This window comes from Poecilia mexicana, unplaced genomic scaffold (genome assembly GCF_051168715.1).
Source record: "Poecilia mexicana isolate PSO_F unplaced genomic scaffold, ASM5116871v1 scaffold_17, whole genome shotgun sequence".
Lineage (NCBI taxonomy): Eukaryota > Metazoa > Chordata > Actinopteri > Cyprinodontiformes > Poeciliidae > Poecilia > Poecilia mexicana.
Window position 1 is genome coordinate 26967573 of NW_028263386.1, and position 14881 is coordinate 26982453.

Below are 14881 nucleotides of genomic sequence, written 5' to 3' on the forward strand. Positions count from 1 at the left end.
TTTATTCAGGTACATCAGAGCAAAGAGGTCAGGGTTACAAATATACAGTACACTTTTCAAAATAGTGTTTGTGAAAATTTAGCAAAATTATGTAATATTTTCCTTCTACTTCACAATGATGGGTAATTTGGTCCACATAAAATTCCCCCCAAAATAATTTCTAAGACTGTTCTTCTGACATAACAAAAATAAATATAATAAAAAGGTTGAAGGGACGTAAACACTTTTGCAAGGCCTTTATATTTGGCATTCAAGTTAAAGTTCACAAATGTGAACGGATGTTCTTAAAAAGCATAAAGAGGTTCTGATAAACCAGACTTTCCAGGAACGTTGCCAAAGCAAAACGTGCTGGACAGACATGTCTGTGCAAACGTCAGCAGTGAGAATGCCTTCAAGTCACAACAAGACAAAAGAGACCTGCCAGCTAAGCATACCATTGCCCTGGTTTTAGGAAGCTGTTCTTGCAGGTCTCTCCCACATGAATTCTTTATTCTGTCAGAACTTTTTAGAAATGCTCAAAAAGCAAAAGTACAAGAGTGTGTGAGAGTGGGATCTGTGGGTTTTTCTGTGCAAACAGAAAATTGTAGCAGCTCCCATAGCAACAAGTATGTTTGTTTAGGGCTGTTGTTGGTTTGTGCTTTCTGATGTGCAGCTAAAGAACTGCGAGTGTCTATATCGTGTGAGAATGTCTGTGTGTTGCTTCCTGTTCCCCTCACCCCAAGTTTCTTCTTTCTTATGCTTCTACCTTGGTGGTCTGATTGCCAACACACTCATCTGGCTGCCAGCAGTTCTGGGGCTTTTGAAAAGTCTGTGTCCTAAAACGGAAACCCAGAATGGTTTAACCTCCACCTCACTGTTTGAAGAAAAAACCAAATGATTACATTCTTTACTTCTTCATCTGGTTCACTCCACCAATCACGTGTCTCGTCACAGTCCCCATAAAGCCGTGGCCGCCAGGCCTGGTCCCTCACTGTCCTGCATGTTGTGGATGTTTCCCTGACGACACACACCTGACTGGAATGAATGGGTGGCTATCAGACTTCTGCTGCACTTGATAACATGCTTAGGAACTAATGCAATTATTTATTTGTTGCTTAATTCGTTTTGAGTCATATAAAAGAGAACATGCATATTGTACCTTTTAATAAGTAAAAACAAAACAAAGAAAAACATCCACTTACACAGAAATATATAGAGTAATATTAATAGATCAAGAACAAGACATTGTCTGAGTCAATAAAATTATGTTTTATATGATAATACTGTATTTATACATAAACAAGAATGCATTTAACTTGAAAACAAGTGGTAAGAAAACCACTGTACTTTGAAATTTAGCAATTTGTATTATGTACACTTTCGTTTTTCAGGAAGTACTTTTGTGTTAATACCACTGATGTCACTCTAAAGCAGGGGTGTCAAACTCCAGTCCTCAAGGGCCACTGTCCTTCAGTTTTTAGATATGCCACAGGGACAAAACACTGGAATTAAATGGCTTAATTACCTCCTTCTTGTGTAGATAAGTTCTCCAGCGCCTTGCTAATGACCTAATTATAGGGGTGGTGCAGCAGAGTCACATCTAAAAGTTGCAGGGTAGTGGCCCTCCAGAACCTTTAGTTTGACACCTGTGCTCTAAAGTCATTACCAAATTTATATTTAAATTACATACTATACATCATTTATTAACTATATAACTGTAAAATATATATATATCTGTATATTTGACAGTGATAAACAGTAAAATTGTGACAGGAAAAATCTGTAAACAATAAAACAATTGAAAACAGATGATTTGATGTGAAGTTGTTGTAAATAAATGAATCTGTGAAAACAGTTGTGGTGGTGGTACTGGCATCTCCAGAGGTCATTAGGTAAGAGACAAGGTGGACCCTCCATCTCAGAACCAAAATAACGCTAAGGCTAAAATATTTGGCAAGGAAGCACATTTCTCAGTTTTTGTGCTGTATTTATTCTTTAAGCAATCAGTCTGCAGCATTGCTGGTATGCTTCAGGTGCAAGTCATTAACCAAATTAAGATTATGTAAAAGATGTGGTGCAATATGTTGCTGACAGATTAGAGAGCCAATGTGAGGAAAAATTTAAAGCTTCAACATAACATTTCTTGAATTTACATGTTTTTGTTTGATTAACAAGTAATTCACTTCTGAGAAGAAAGTGGCACTTAATCCTGAGGAAACACTGGGCCCAACTGCAGAAGTTTCTTTGATGCATGCAGGAAGGAGAGAGGTCCCATCAATATGTGTGGTGTGAAATGTGTGTACCAACGTAAAATACACAAAACAAAAAAAAGTCCATGTTACCTTACTTAAATGCACTCAGGGACAAATCGCTTAATTTGTGGAGACATGTGGAAGTGTTTGGCCATAATAACCATCATTACCTTTGGAGGAAAATGGGAAAAGACTGCAAGCCTGAGAGCAACACCTCAACAGTGAAGAACCGGGGAATGGTGTTTTTTTGTAGAACAGTTTTGCTGCAGGCAGGTATTTCACACAATAGATGGTATCAAGAGGAAATACTATTATGTCAAAATACTCTGTCAACATCTTGAGAGGTCAACCACGAACTTAAACCGATCTTTCGAATCAACAATGATCTGAAGCATACCGCAAAATTTGTTACAAAATTGCTAACGCACAATTAAATGTATTTTGTGGCGGCCATCGCAAAGTCCTTATCTCAACGCCACAGAAACTGTGGGTAGGGCTAAAAGGGTGTGTGAGCAAAGCGGCCCACAACATTGACTCAGTAACAACAGTTCTGTCAAGAAGAAAGGGACAAAATTCCAGGAAGCTTGTTAGAAACTTGTGGAGGATAAGCAAAAGGTTTCAGTTTAACGTGCAGTTCTCCAAAGACTAAGGAAATCTGATCATTTCTGATGTTGCTTTAAAATTGTACTATTAAATTATCTCTCATTCTGAGCAAATAGAAACAACATTGGTAATCCTTATGGAGCTAAAACAGGAGAAGTTTACTTGATTGAATGTCAGACATTAGAAGTCTTTTTTTTTCATACAAATTGTATGTAAATATTGTATGCAGAATACTGCATCTCCTTTGTCTAGATAGTTATTCACCCCAAAGGCTCATCAACCACCTCAGCGTGTGATCTCACATGCTGAGTCTAGCTTCTACTTTTCTTTCGTCATTCTTTTCTTCCCCTTCTCAGTTCTCCCACTGCAGTCTACAGGGGCAGAGTGAGAGAAAGCAGACTGGCAGCAGGCAGCAGCCCGGTACCGGTTGAAACCTGTTTGGCTTGCAACTGAGAAGACACTTCCTCCGCCCAGTGCATCATCAACCAAAACCAGAAAGAACTGGAAGTTATGCTGCAGCAAACAAAAAATAAGGGGAGAAAAAAAAAGACAGAAAGAAAATACAACTTAAAACAGTCTGTTATTTCTGAGTTAGGAGATTTTGCACAAAAGTCTTACAAGAGGAGGAATATGATGCTGCGTTCATGTCCTAGAGGGGAAAGCGAATTATACATATAGAAAAGACCTCAATTGTTATTGAATCTGTTTCTCAGTCGGTTTATCATTCATCTACTTTTTGAACTTACTATGAGGTTAGCTTTTTTCCGCAGACTTGCCAGATAAATTATTAAACTCCTTACAATTATGTTCCTCGAAGAATAAAGCGCCCTGTTCGTTACGTTGTGTTCAAAACACTTTTTTGCTCATGGTTCCATGGTCTGGTATAGGCTACTTCCCGAATTTCCTAAAACAGATTTTGGATCCTCTCACTTATCCATTTTATGTTTGTAATCTTAATTTAAGTTGTATTAATTTTAGCACAGAGATTTGTTGCTTTGCAATGATTGTTCAGAAATTGTCCCTTCTTTTCCCCCCATGGTCAGTAAATGCAGCATTTGATAACTAGTAGGCGGCGACTACTGGAACTTGCTCTTATCTAGTCGACCAATAGGAAAGGCTTGTTAAACCCACAAACAGCACTGAGCGCGGCTCCATATTGGATCAGACTTCTTCTGAGAAATACATTGCTTGGGCAGGCTACCTGCTCATATTATCTAATACACCGACAAGAAGCTCGTGTACGTCTAGGCATGAGGACTAGCAGCAGGCAAATACCACGGTCACGAAGAAACCTTCCCCAGGACTCTGCTTCTCTCAGCGGCGTCATTGCCTCTGCGAACGCTGTTATTAACGGGGCTTAGAAATTAGGTTAACCACGCACCTGAGGAGCGGCTGGAAAAGTGGCATGCAGAGTGAGGAAGAAACACTTGGACTGAGATAACGTTGGCAGTAAGTGTATTTCCCTCTACAAAAACATATAAACTTGAATAAAGTATGTTTCAGTGACATAACTGATTTATTAAGGCCGAAAATACATAGTGACGCTTCACTTTAACATGTCTAATCAAGTCACCTGACCTTCTGAGGCAGAGTGAGGGGTAAAACTGCGGGGTTCAAAAACCGGCCGGTCAAGTTTTTCCATCAACAGAGCATGGAAAAAACAATCAAATTTTCTTTTAGGACATGAAAAGGATGTGTAGAAAAATGCCTCGTGATGTACAGCGGCATACACTCGCTGGTAGCCATCTTAGAAGTTACAGTTTATCTCTGAACTTGACTTGCTGTCCCGCTACTGTCACGTGGAAGCTACACTTTTGATCATTGTCTTTTTGTTGTTTCTTATGAGGTTAACCAAGAAGGCTTGTTCCGCCTTTTTCTAGGCACACCCGCTACTTGCTAAGACACAATGAGAATTGAAAGTTGATCATGAAGCATGTCAGATCTATTCAGTCAATAATTTTAGTTTACAAACTTGCACTGTTGCTTCCAGCTACTGGGCAAATGGATAGAGGGAACCTCTCTGTTTGAGATATTTTAAAGATTTTAATGTTCTCTTCCTTAGGGAAGAAAAACTTTACGTCAGAGAACATAATAGAAAACCAAAAATTGACATCGGCCAGGGAAAGCCTAGTAGCCTCCATTTTCTCCATCCTTTTAATTGTATAGCTGCAAGAAACCCTTTTGAGTTGTAAATTTGGCAGCAATAAAACGCATGCAAAGGGTTTGTGAAGAGGACCAGGGCAGACTGGAAAGGTCACATATAAAGATCTTGTTTCTTGCAGGAATGGTTTGGCTCTTGTTATGTGGCTGAAATGATTGCCCGTCAAATAGACTCCTATTTGAGTCTATTTGACGGGCAATCAAATAGACTCAAATAGTCTATTTGACTATTTGAGTCAAATAGACTCAAATAGATGACTATTTGAGTCATCAATTTTTTGATGCTTCAAAAAATTGAAGCATCAAAACAAAAGTGTTTTGATGCTTCAAACACTTTTGAAGCATCAAGTGTTTCAAAACTGGTGGGATTGCATGTGGCCAATCCCACCAGTTGGCCACATGCATCTGCAATATAAGCTATACCTTTACCATCAGTCAGCTCTACAGTGCAGAAGTTAGAAAGAAATCCCATCACCTGGCAATTGAAGGGTTGGAGTTAGGGTAGGAATTTTAACTGCATGCAGTGCCACTTGTTCTAGAAAATTCTGTAACTATTGGGAGTTCACAGATGAATTGACATTAATTTTATAATATTAGTGTTTGGATCAATCATGTGAAACCTATTTTATCAACTGATCTTGTCTATCTCAACCAATGTCTGAAAATTAACTAGTGTCCCCTTTTGCTCTGCTGTCAGAGAGAAAGAGGCAGACCCAGCAGAGGCTGGGTCTGCCTCTTTCTGTCAGAGAGAAAGAGGCAGACCCAGCCACCAGGTCATGTCTGCACATGTGCAATTAAAATAATCACAGCACTGTTGGAAACTCAGCAACTTTGTTGTCATATTTATCAACTTTTTAGACAAAAAAAAAATAGTATCAGTCAAAATTGAAATCAGTGAGTCAAGCTTTTTAAAGGTTGGTGATCGGCGGGAAAACTGCAACCAGTGCATCCCCTCCAAATACGCTAGATACCAATCAGAAGAAAAAATTCAAAGGTAAATTGGTACTAGTTTAATTTCTAAACGTGATCATAACTGCTAACTTTTATTTCAGCTTTGTCTCTGGCTGAGTTCACTAAGGGCTTTGGGGACACTAGGGTCAAACGTATCAGGTTGGTCCAACTTTAATTCAAAGCTAGTTGAAGCTTTTGGCTTGCAGAATCAGCTGATCTGTCTTTTTTTTTGTGGTACTTCTGATGACATTAATTCAAATGCACACAAAGCAGACTTGGATCTTTTTCTATAAGTGTGCTTCTTAAAAAAAACTTTATTGAAATAAAATCTTGTAGGGGAAATCTGCACAACTTTACACGATGTTTTATAGTCAGTGTTTGAATAAATTTGTACCACTGCGCAGTGTCTTTAAATTGGATGAAACAAACTAGTGGTCTGGCTCCAGTTTATACTCGCAATCAATATCCAGGCCTGACAACATGTGGCCTGAGGAAGAGTAATGCCAGGACTTCTCCTGCTGGCAAATTCAATTCCCCCTGTTCTCAGGTGGTGGAGGACAGGTCTTGAAAGCATCAAGTGTTTCAACATGTCATAGTAAAAAAAAAAAAAAAAAACAAGGTGTTGACATCAGTGATCTCTGCAGTTTATTCAGGATTTGACTGAGTCAGCAACCACAGTTCTGAAGCCCTAGAAGAGTGAAAAATACACAATATACCTCTATCTTGCATTGACTCTTTACAGTCACTCATATTTAATTATGTTTAATTGTGTTAATCTATTAATCAGATAGAAAAGATATGGTGCCATCCTAACTGATGGCACCGGTTAGGAGTTCTTTTAAGTTTTGTAATTTAGGTAGAATTTTAATTAGCGACAAAGGAAAAACACTTCAGTCTTTGATATTTTAATTGCTACTGCTATTGTGCAGGCAGGTCTTTGAAACATTTACAACATATGTTTTAGAACAAGTAGTGCTTTGTCATCGCCCTTGTTGTTGACTGGAAAATCCCTTTCCTGGAGTCCCAGGACTATTATCCCTTGTGAACAAGAATAAATGTTTTTTTTTTTTTAACGACAGTTTTCATTATTACACTACAGAATCACTCTGTCACACAGTCCCAGAGGCTCCTGTCCCTTTTTGGTAATAAGGAGTCTTTATTAGAAATTGAGCTTAAGAATTAAGAGCTTTCCAACAGCCACTGCTTTTTCAAATAAAGCATTTGCTTTACTACTACATCGCTTTTCCAGTCGGCTTGCGTCCCCTGTTTAACCATAAGGAAATATTGTATTCATGTATGTAGTCTTAATTACTCACAATTATTTGTCAATAATCTAAAATATTTATTATTTATGGAACGTGCATGCAGAGTTTATAGTTTCTATAGCTGTCCCCAAATTATGTGTTAATTACAAATTTATGCTACTGCTACTTGTCCACATTCCCTTCAAACCCAAAATTCCAAATTACTTTACTTTTATAATCTTCTTCACATCATGTCTGTCCTGTATATCAGTCGTAAAATAAATCTGTCAGCTGGTATAAATATTTTTTTTTATTGCCCAGCCTGCCTCAGATATGGTAAATTTAGTTGGTATGATCAACTAAATCTTATTTTTGTCTCCCTAGTGCTGCTTTCATGAGCCACATATAATTCAGTCTAGTCTGACCACTAGGAGGTGCCAGAACACCTCTAACCAAAGTCTTGGTATTAGAAGCATATGTATCAGCCTGTGTGTGTCTTCAGAGTGGAAGAGGAATGATGATAATTTGCGACACTCATCCAGAAGAGCTTATAGGCTACATGACGTTAAGCTGTTGGCTCTAAAAAATGCTGTACTTGCTAAGGTTAAGGTAATTACATAGACATACAATTAAAGCTACATGACTATAAAGTTACAGAGAAATTTAGTTTTGATTTGACATAAAAAAAAATCACACAAACTAATCTAAAGGAAAAATACTATGAGGATAGTGAACATGCCTCGATAACTAAATTAGGATCGACTTTCAGGCATTCAGTAAATGAAACATGTGAGCCAAATGGCTGAGTGGATCAGAGGAGAAGAGTTTGGGGTGGAGGGTGTGGGTTTTGGGTAAGACTTTGTAACGTGTCTGGATTCAGCAAAATCGTGACCCAACACTTAAACGTTGTGAAGTAGGACTGAAAAACTTGGTGACAGGAAGTGAAAGTTCAGTGCAGCAGACCATAGTGCAATTATGGCGCAGACTCCTACTCAGCGGTGCCATCGGTTACTCATTTACAGCCTGTTTCGCTCAGATGAAATAAGACTCCAGCAGCTAGGGCAAGGAAGCAACAGTGTGGCACTCCACTTTTCTTACTCTGCTGTTAAATGGACCAGAGTTTAAGCTTGCTTTCACCAGAAACTTGCATTGAATATTTTTTTTAATAACTTCCTTCTTTTGTGTCTAAAAGAATAGTCATGACGTGCAGGTCTAAGCTTTCAGAATGTTTATACCGGGACATTATGACCAGTGACGAGGGAATTAAGGTGTTTTTGTGTTTGTAGAAACATGTTGTAACTCATTCTCAATGTTTTCACTGTGCCTTGTTTGTAATTTAAGCTACTTTCACTTTATTTGGCAGTTATTACTATAATTATCACAATCAATGCAAACAGCCTCTGTTTTCTCTTTGACCTCTTCTCTTTGGTATTGTGGTTTTATTCCATTCATCTCTTTGGCTTTGCAAACTTCCTGCTCTCAGGCAAAGGTTAAGTGTTAATACATGTATTTAACAGCATTTAATGGCAACAAAAATCATTCCAGGTGTGAAGCTCGAGCACATAAACTACTACATTACGTTTTTAAGGGGGGAAAAAAAGCTAGGAAGAATTTCAGGAAGAAAACAATCAAGATACTAGATCTGCTGCATCTGTCTGACTCCAAATTAACTGGTGACCAGGGCATTGTGAAGACAGCCCTGGTCTTATAGTTTATTGTTCTTTCAGATTATTGGTATTGATGGATTTGTGTGCCTTGGTGTAAACGTCTTAAGTTGTCTTGTTTTTAGTTAACATTTACTAATTCAGATATATTTAAATGTTAAAGATAAATTGCATAATGCAAAAAAGGCAAATTGTGAGTTTTTTATACAAATTTTCAATATCTAATTTAGCTTTAACTATTTGGATAAACATACTAAAATATGACAATGTTTGTAAAAATAAAAAACTCAACTACAATCCATATCCCCAATCTGAATCAATGATTCTGAAATGTAAAATTTTTACCTAAATGAAGAAACAGATATTTTATGATCAAAATAAGATAAAGTCTCTTTTTTTTTCATTGCAGTAATGTTTACACTCACCGAGGTTGCATCCCTGAATGACATCCAGCCGACGTATCGCATCTTAAAGCCATGGTGGGACGTCTTCATGGACTACCTGGGCCTGGTCATGCTCATGTTGGCCATATTTGCAATGACCATGCAAATCACCAAGGACCATGTCGCTTGCCTTCCTTGTCCTGAAGAAACGGAAGCTAATCTGTACCCCACCCAAAAAGGATCCTCTCCAAGACCCACCGGAGCCCCTGTTATACCTACAATCCCTTCAGGCACTACGGCGCAGTCCAACAAAGCCATCACTGGTATTCTCACGTCACATCAGCCTGGAACAGCAGAACAGAAAACAGATCCCCAACCTGAACCGAGAGGGGTTAAAACCAACCTGGACTTTCAACAATATGTCTTTATCAACCAAATGTGTTACCATGATGCCTTACCGTGGTCTTCCAAATACTTTCCATACCTTACACTTATTCACACCCTTATTCTCATGGTCAGTAGCAATTTCTGGTTTAAATACCCCAAGACAAGTTCAAAGATTGAGCATTTTGTCTCCATTCTGGGTCGTTGTTTTGAGTCGCCTTGGACAACGAAGGCTTTGTCTGAAACGGCGTGTGAGGACTCTGAGGAGAACAAACAGAGGTTGACAGGCAGTTCCTCAGGACCAAAGCAGGTGTCTTTAGAGGGGAAGGATGAAAGTCCAGACACCAACCCATCCACACCAATGCTTGGGGTCAAGGTCTCTGCAGATAAACCCATTGCAGAGGTCCCAAGCAGCATGACCATCCTGGATAAAAAGGATGGAGAGCAGGCCAAAGCCCTGTTTGAGAAGGTGCGAAAGTTCCGAGCCCATGTGGAAGACAGTGATTTCATTTACAGGCTCTATGTTGCTCAAACCTCTGTCAAAACTGTTAAATTTATTTTGATCCTGTCCTACACTTCCACCTTGGTTAGAATAGAATTCAAGCATTATTGTGAACCAGACATAGAACAGCTAACGGGCTATAAAAAATTCTACTGTACACACAACATGGCTTTCATGCTGCACAAGTTGCTCTTTACATACATAGTGTTGATCATAATCTATGGAATGACATGCCTATACTCCCTGTTCTGGGTGTTCCGACGCCCTCTGAAAGAGTATTCCTTCGAGAAGGTGAGGGAAGAGAGCAGCTTCAGTGACATTCCGGATGTCAAGAACGACTTTGCGTTTCTACTGCACATGGTCGACCAGTACGATCAGCTTTACTCCAAGCGCTTTGGCATCTTCCTGTCAGAGGTCAGCGAAAACAAGTTGAGGGAGATCAGCCTCAATCACGAGTGGACGTTTGAAAAACTAAAGCAGCATGTCACTCGCAATGCACACGACCAACAGGAGCTGCACCTCTTCATGCTGTCTGGCCTGCCGAACGCTGTGTTTGACCTGACAGATCTGGAAGTGCTGAAGCTGGAGCTGATTCCCGAGGTGAGATTTTCCGCCAAGGTTTCCCAGATGACTAGCATGCAGGAGCTGCATCTGTGCCACTGTCCGGCCAAAGTGGAGCAAACCGGTTTTGCCTTCCTACGGGATCACCTGCGCCGCCTGCACGTCAAGTTCACGGACGTCGCCGAGATCCCGCCTTGGGTCTACTTGCTGCGGAGTCTGAGAGAGCTGTACCTTATGGGGAACTTGAACTCAGAAAATAACAAAATGATCGGCCTGGAGTCCATGAGGGATTTGAGGCATCTGAAGACGCTATGCCTGAAGAGCAATCTCACGAAGATGCCGACGAACATCACAGAGCTCTCCCCGCATCTCCTCCGACTAATGGTGCACAACGATGGGACAAAACTGCTGGTGCTGAACAGTCTGAAGAAAATGACGAGCCTCATCGAGCTAGAGCTGCACAATTGTGAACTGGAAAGGATCCCTCATGCCATCTTTAGTCTGACCAACCTGCAGGAACTTGACTTGAAGTCCAACAACATCAGAACTATAGAAGAGATAATCAGCTTCCAGCATCTCAGGAGGTTGACGTGCCTAAAGCTCTGGCACAACAAAATCATCACCATCCCAGCATCCATTGGTCACGTCAAATCCCTGGAATCTCTCCACCTTTCTCACAATAAACTGGAGTCCCTTCCTTCAGCCTTGTTTACTCTTCCCAAGCTGCGACACTTGGATGTGGCCCACAACTCCATCACAGTGCTTCCACCTGATGTGGGCCTCCTCAACAACCTCCAGCATCTGGCTATTAACTCAAACAAGGTGGAAGCCCTGCCCAAACCTCTCTTCAGATGCACCAAGCTGAAGGTGCTTTGTCTAGGTCACAACGCGCTCACCAGTCTGCCAGAGACCGTGGGTCAACTGGTGCAGCTCACGCAGCTGGAGCTTAGAGGGAACTGCCTGGACAGACTGCCTGTCCAGTTGGGAAGCTGCCGGCTGCTGCGGAAGAATGGCCTCATCGTGGAGGACCATCTTTTTGACACCCTGCCGGTGGAAGTTAAAGAGAGCATCAGCAGAGAAACAAATGTTTCCTTTAGTGGCTTATAAAACAAGATCCATCTGAAAGACACAACTACATTTCTGGAAATGTTTCCAGAAATGGAGAAACAAATTTATTATTTACAAAAATTAATTAATTTACTTGATAATTTCAGAGGATAAAATCGGTTGCTAACATTAACATTAGGGGTGCACCGATAAATCAGCCCTAATTTCCTTAATTTTGGGAGATCGGTGATTCTCTGACACTTGCATGTGAAGTCGATCTCATCTACCTCGGCAAAGGTCTAGAAATCAACCACCGTCCTCTTGAGAGGTTTGACTGACAGACTGGCCCACCAGGCAGTTAATAGTCATCTCTCTGTTGCCAACTTGGCAACTTTCTTTCTATATATTTAGCAACATATGAGACGCATAAATCAGTATCGGCCAAGATCGGCATCAGCAAGTTAAGCTTTTTAAAGATCGGTAATCAGCAATCAACCTAAAAGCTGCAATCGGTGCACCCCTGATTAATATAGCTTCAAAGAGGCATTTTTGTTGGCTAGTGTAGTGACAAGCATTCTTAAAGTTTTAAGATTTTTTTTTTTTTTTTTTTGTTAAATTCATATTAAGATCTTATGTGGTCGACCAACACAGAGTAATGTATGAGTATTTAGTAAAAGATAAAGGAGACTGAATTTTTTGTAAACATTTGCAATTTACATGACAAATAGTCATGGAGCGTTCTATTAGGGATGCACCATATATTGGCTTTAACTGGGCCGACATCAGATTAAATACAGAGCATGAACATCATTGTCAAGTCCTGACACAATATGCTTAAGGTCATTGTTTTGCTGCCCCAGGATCAAGTATTTTCCATTTCCAACAGAATTTCCTCCGGATTAATTACCAACAATAAAACAAACTTGGGACTCCTTGCTTTTCCTGTCAGTTTTGGTTGAAATCCATGTCTAGATAGGTTTGCAATTGTGCCATGCTCTTTTCCAAATGAAGAATTGACTGAAGCTCTGTGAGATGTTAAAAGTTTAGGATACTGACGTAGAAACTGTTTAAATTTGTCATCGTCCTCCCTGACCAGTCTGCTGTGTTCCTTGGTCTCCAGGATACTGTTTATTCGCTAGTAAACCTCGGAGGTCTTCACAGAACACCTGCATTTATGCTTGAATAAAATTACAGGTAGACGTTGTTAATTAGTTGGCATCAGAAAGCAGGTGGTTGCATTAGACATTATTTAGGGGTATCAAAGTAAAGGGAGCTGAATACAAACGCATGCCATCCTTTTCAGATTTTTAATGAAAGATTGTGAAAATCATGGACTGTTTTGTATCATCATGCATGTACTATAGTTTAGGAAGATGAGCTATGGATGTTAAAATTTGAAAAGTTTAAGTGGTGAGAATTTATTGCAGTATTTTTAATTGGAGTAGATTTAATAGTGCTAATGTTTTCTCTGCATACAGCTGGAACTGTACAAATGTAAATACTGCACCTAAAATTAAAACTTGTCCCATCAGGTTACTTCAGTACACCGGCTAGTGATTTTACTGCTGAACAGTGATCAGAACTTCTATTTTTTTTTTGTTACTTGTATCTATTAAAGCTCCCATAGAACCAAGAGTAGAACAAATGAAAGTAAAACCATTTCTCTCCATGAATGGATACCAAGTGTTAGCTTTTTATTAGGGATGCACCATATATTGGCATTACCTGGGCCAATATCAGTAACTGATGTTTTTCTTTGTTGCCGTTTGTGTGTGTGTTTCTTGAGGGGAAGATTGGCCATGTGATGTTCGGTCATGACAAAAGGGCAGGGAAATATATTGGTTATTGGCCATAATGACAAGATGATTTCTACATCAATATCCTTCTAAGTCCAAATTTTCATATCTGTGCATCTCTCTTTTTATGGTTTCCAACAGCTAGATTTTATTGCTAGAAGTTAATTATCTTGATGATAAAAAAAAATCTCTGATAAAAATTTCCCTATCGTGTTTCATTTTAATGCACTATGTGTTGGTCCATCACATAAAATCCTAATGGAATACACTGAATCTGGTGGTAACGTGACGGAATGTAAAGCGGTTCCAAAGGTGGAAATAGTTTTGCAAGGTACTCATTTCATTTTTTTTGTTCATAGCTTTAAGTCATTGGAAAAAACCACAAATGTAACTTTGTTATTCTATTTTAACCAAAACCATTTGCTCCAGTGATTAAATGTAGATTTGTTTTAATAGTCTTTGTAGATACTCAGGTATAATTGTAACCATGGGGAATAATCTTGTTTTTTTTTTTGTTTGTTTGTTTGTTTTGCCTTAACTGCTGCTATATTTGTTTCTCCACAGCAAAAGACCAAAAATGAAATGGAATGCTTTCTTGTCTGTCTGCTTTGGCAGAACATTTTTTATTTTAAAATCTCTTCTAGAAGTGAAAGGAAAAAAAAATAGAATAAAAAATCTCAGCCCTCCTGTCTTGGTGGTTTTTAACTGGTTTCTCATATTTTCTTCATGCGTATTTTCTGTAGCAGACTGAATGACCTTAGAGATGTAAAACTCGGCACCAGAAAAATACCTTTACCTCACTGTTGTAGAGATTGTACACTAAGGCCTCTGTGGTTTGTACCTAAAAGCTTTATGATGTAAAAAAAATATATGAATGTCGCTTACTGATGACTGTGTGTAGACTGAGAGCTGATAAAAGGGAAACATGTTGGCTCTAACTTTTTAAATCGTGTTTAAATATTTTAGCCTGTGATTGAGAATGATCATTAGCTCAGTCACTGATGATGTCTGCCTTCATTCTTTAAGTGTACCTCTTTGTAACCCTTTAAGTGTTCTTCAGAGCTCATGTATCATGCTAGTCATCTCATGCTGCAGTTTTATTTGGCAATAAAAAGAAAATCTACATCATTGTCTGAATGTTATTGCTCTTCCTCATTTGGGTTGTACCCAACATGGGGTTGTGGACAGAATAGAACATTTGCTCTTTACTGAAATATGCAGGCAAACTATTTTAGCTCCTAAACCTCTTGTGTTGCCATGGTTTAAATTCATTCACCTATTGATGTAAAAGATTTTTATAAAAAAAAATTGTAAAGTTTTTTTACACATTTGTCTAAACTGTCAATGTTGTCTGC

The 14881-nt window shown here is 39.2% G+C and overlaps 1 protein-coding gene across 1 annotated transcript; it reads left to right on the top strand.

Moving 5' to 3' along the window:
* Positions 1-3960: 3960 nt before the first annotated feature.
* Positions 3961-14651, top strand: lrrc8da (leucine rich repeat containing 8 VRAC subunit Da). Its single transcript, XM_015005939.2, has 2 exons — positions 3961-4283; positions 9263-14651. The coding sequence occupies exon 2, from the start codon at positions 9265-9267 to the stop codon at positions 11788-11790; it is 2526 nt and encodes an 841-aa protein (XP_014861425.1). The 5' UTR covers positions 3961-4283; positions 9263-9264; the 3' UTR covers positions 11791-14651.
* Positions 14652-14881: the final 230 nt, after the last annotated feature.

Excerpts from the sequence above, each read along its gene's own strand:
- lrrc8da (XM_015005939.2), top strand. The coding sequence starts at position 9,265 with ATGTTTACACTCACCGAGGTTGCATCCCTGAATGACATCCAGCCGACG.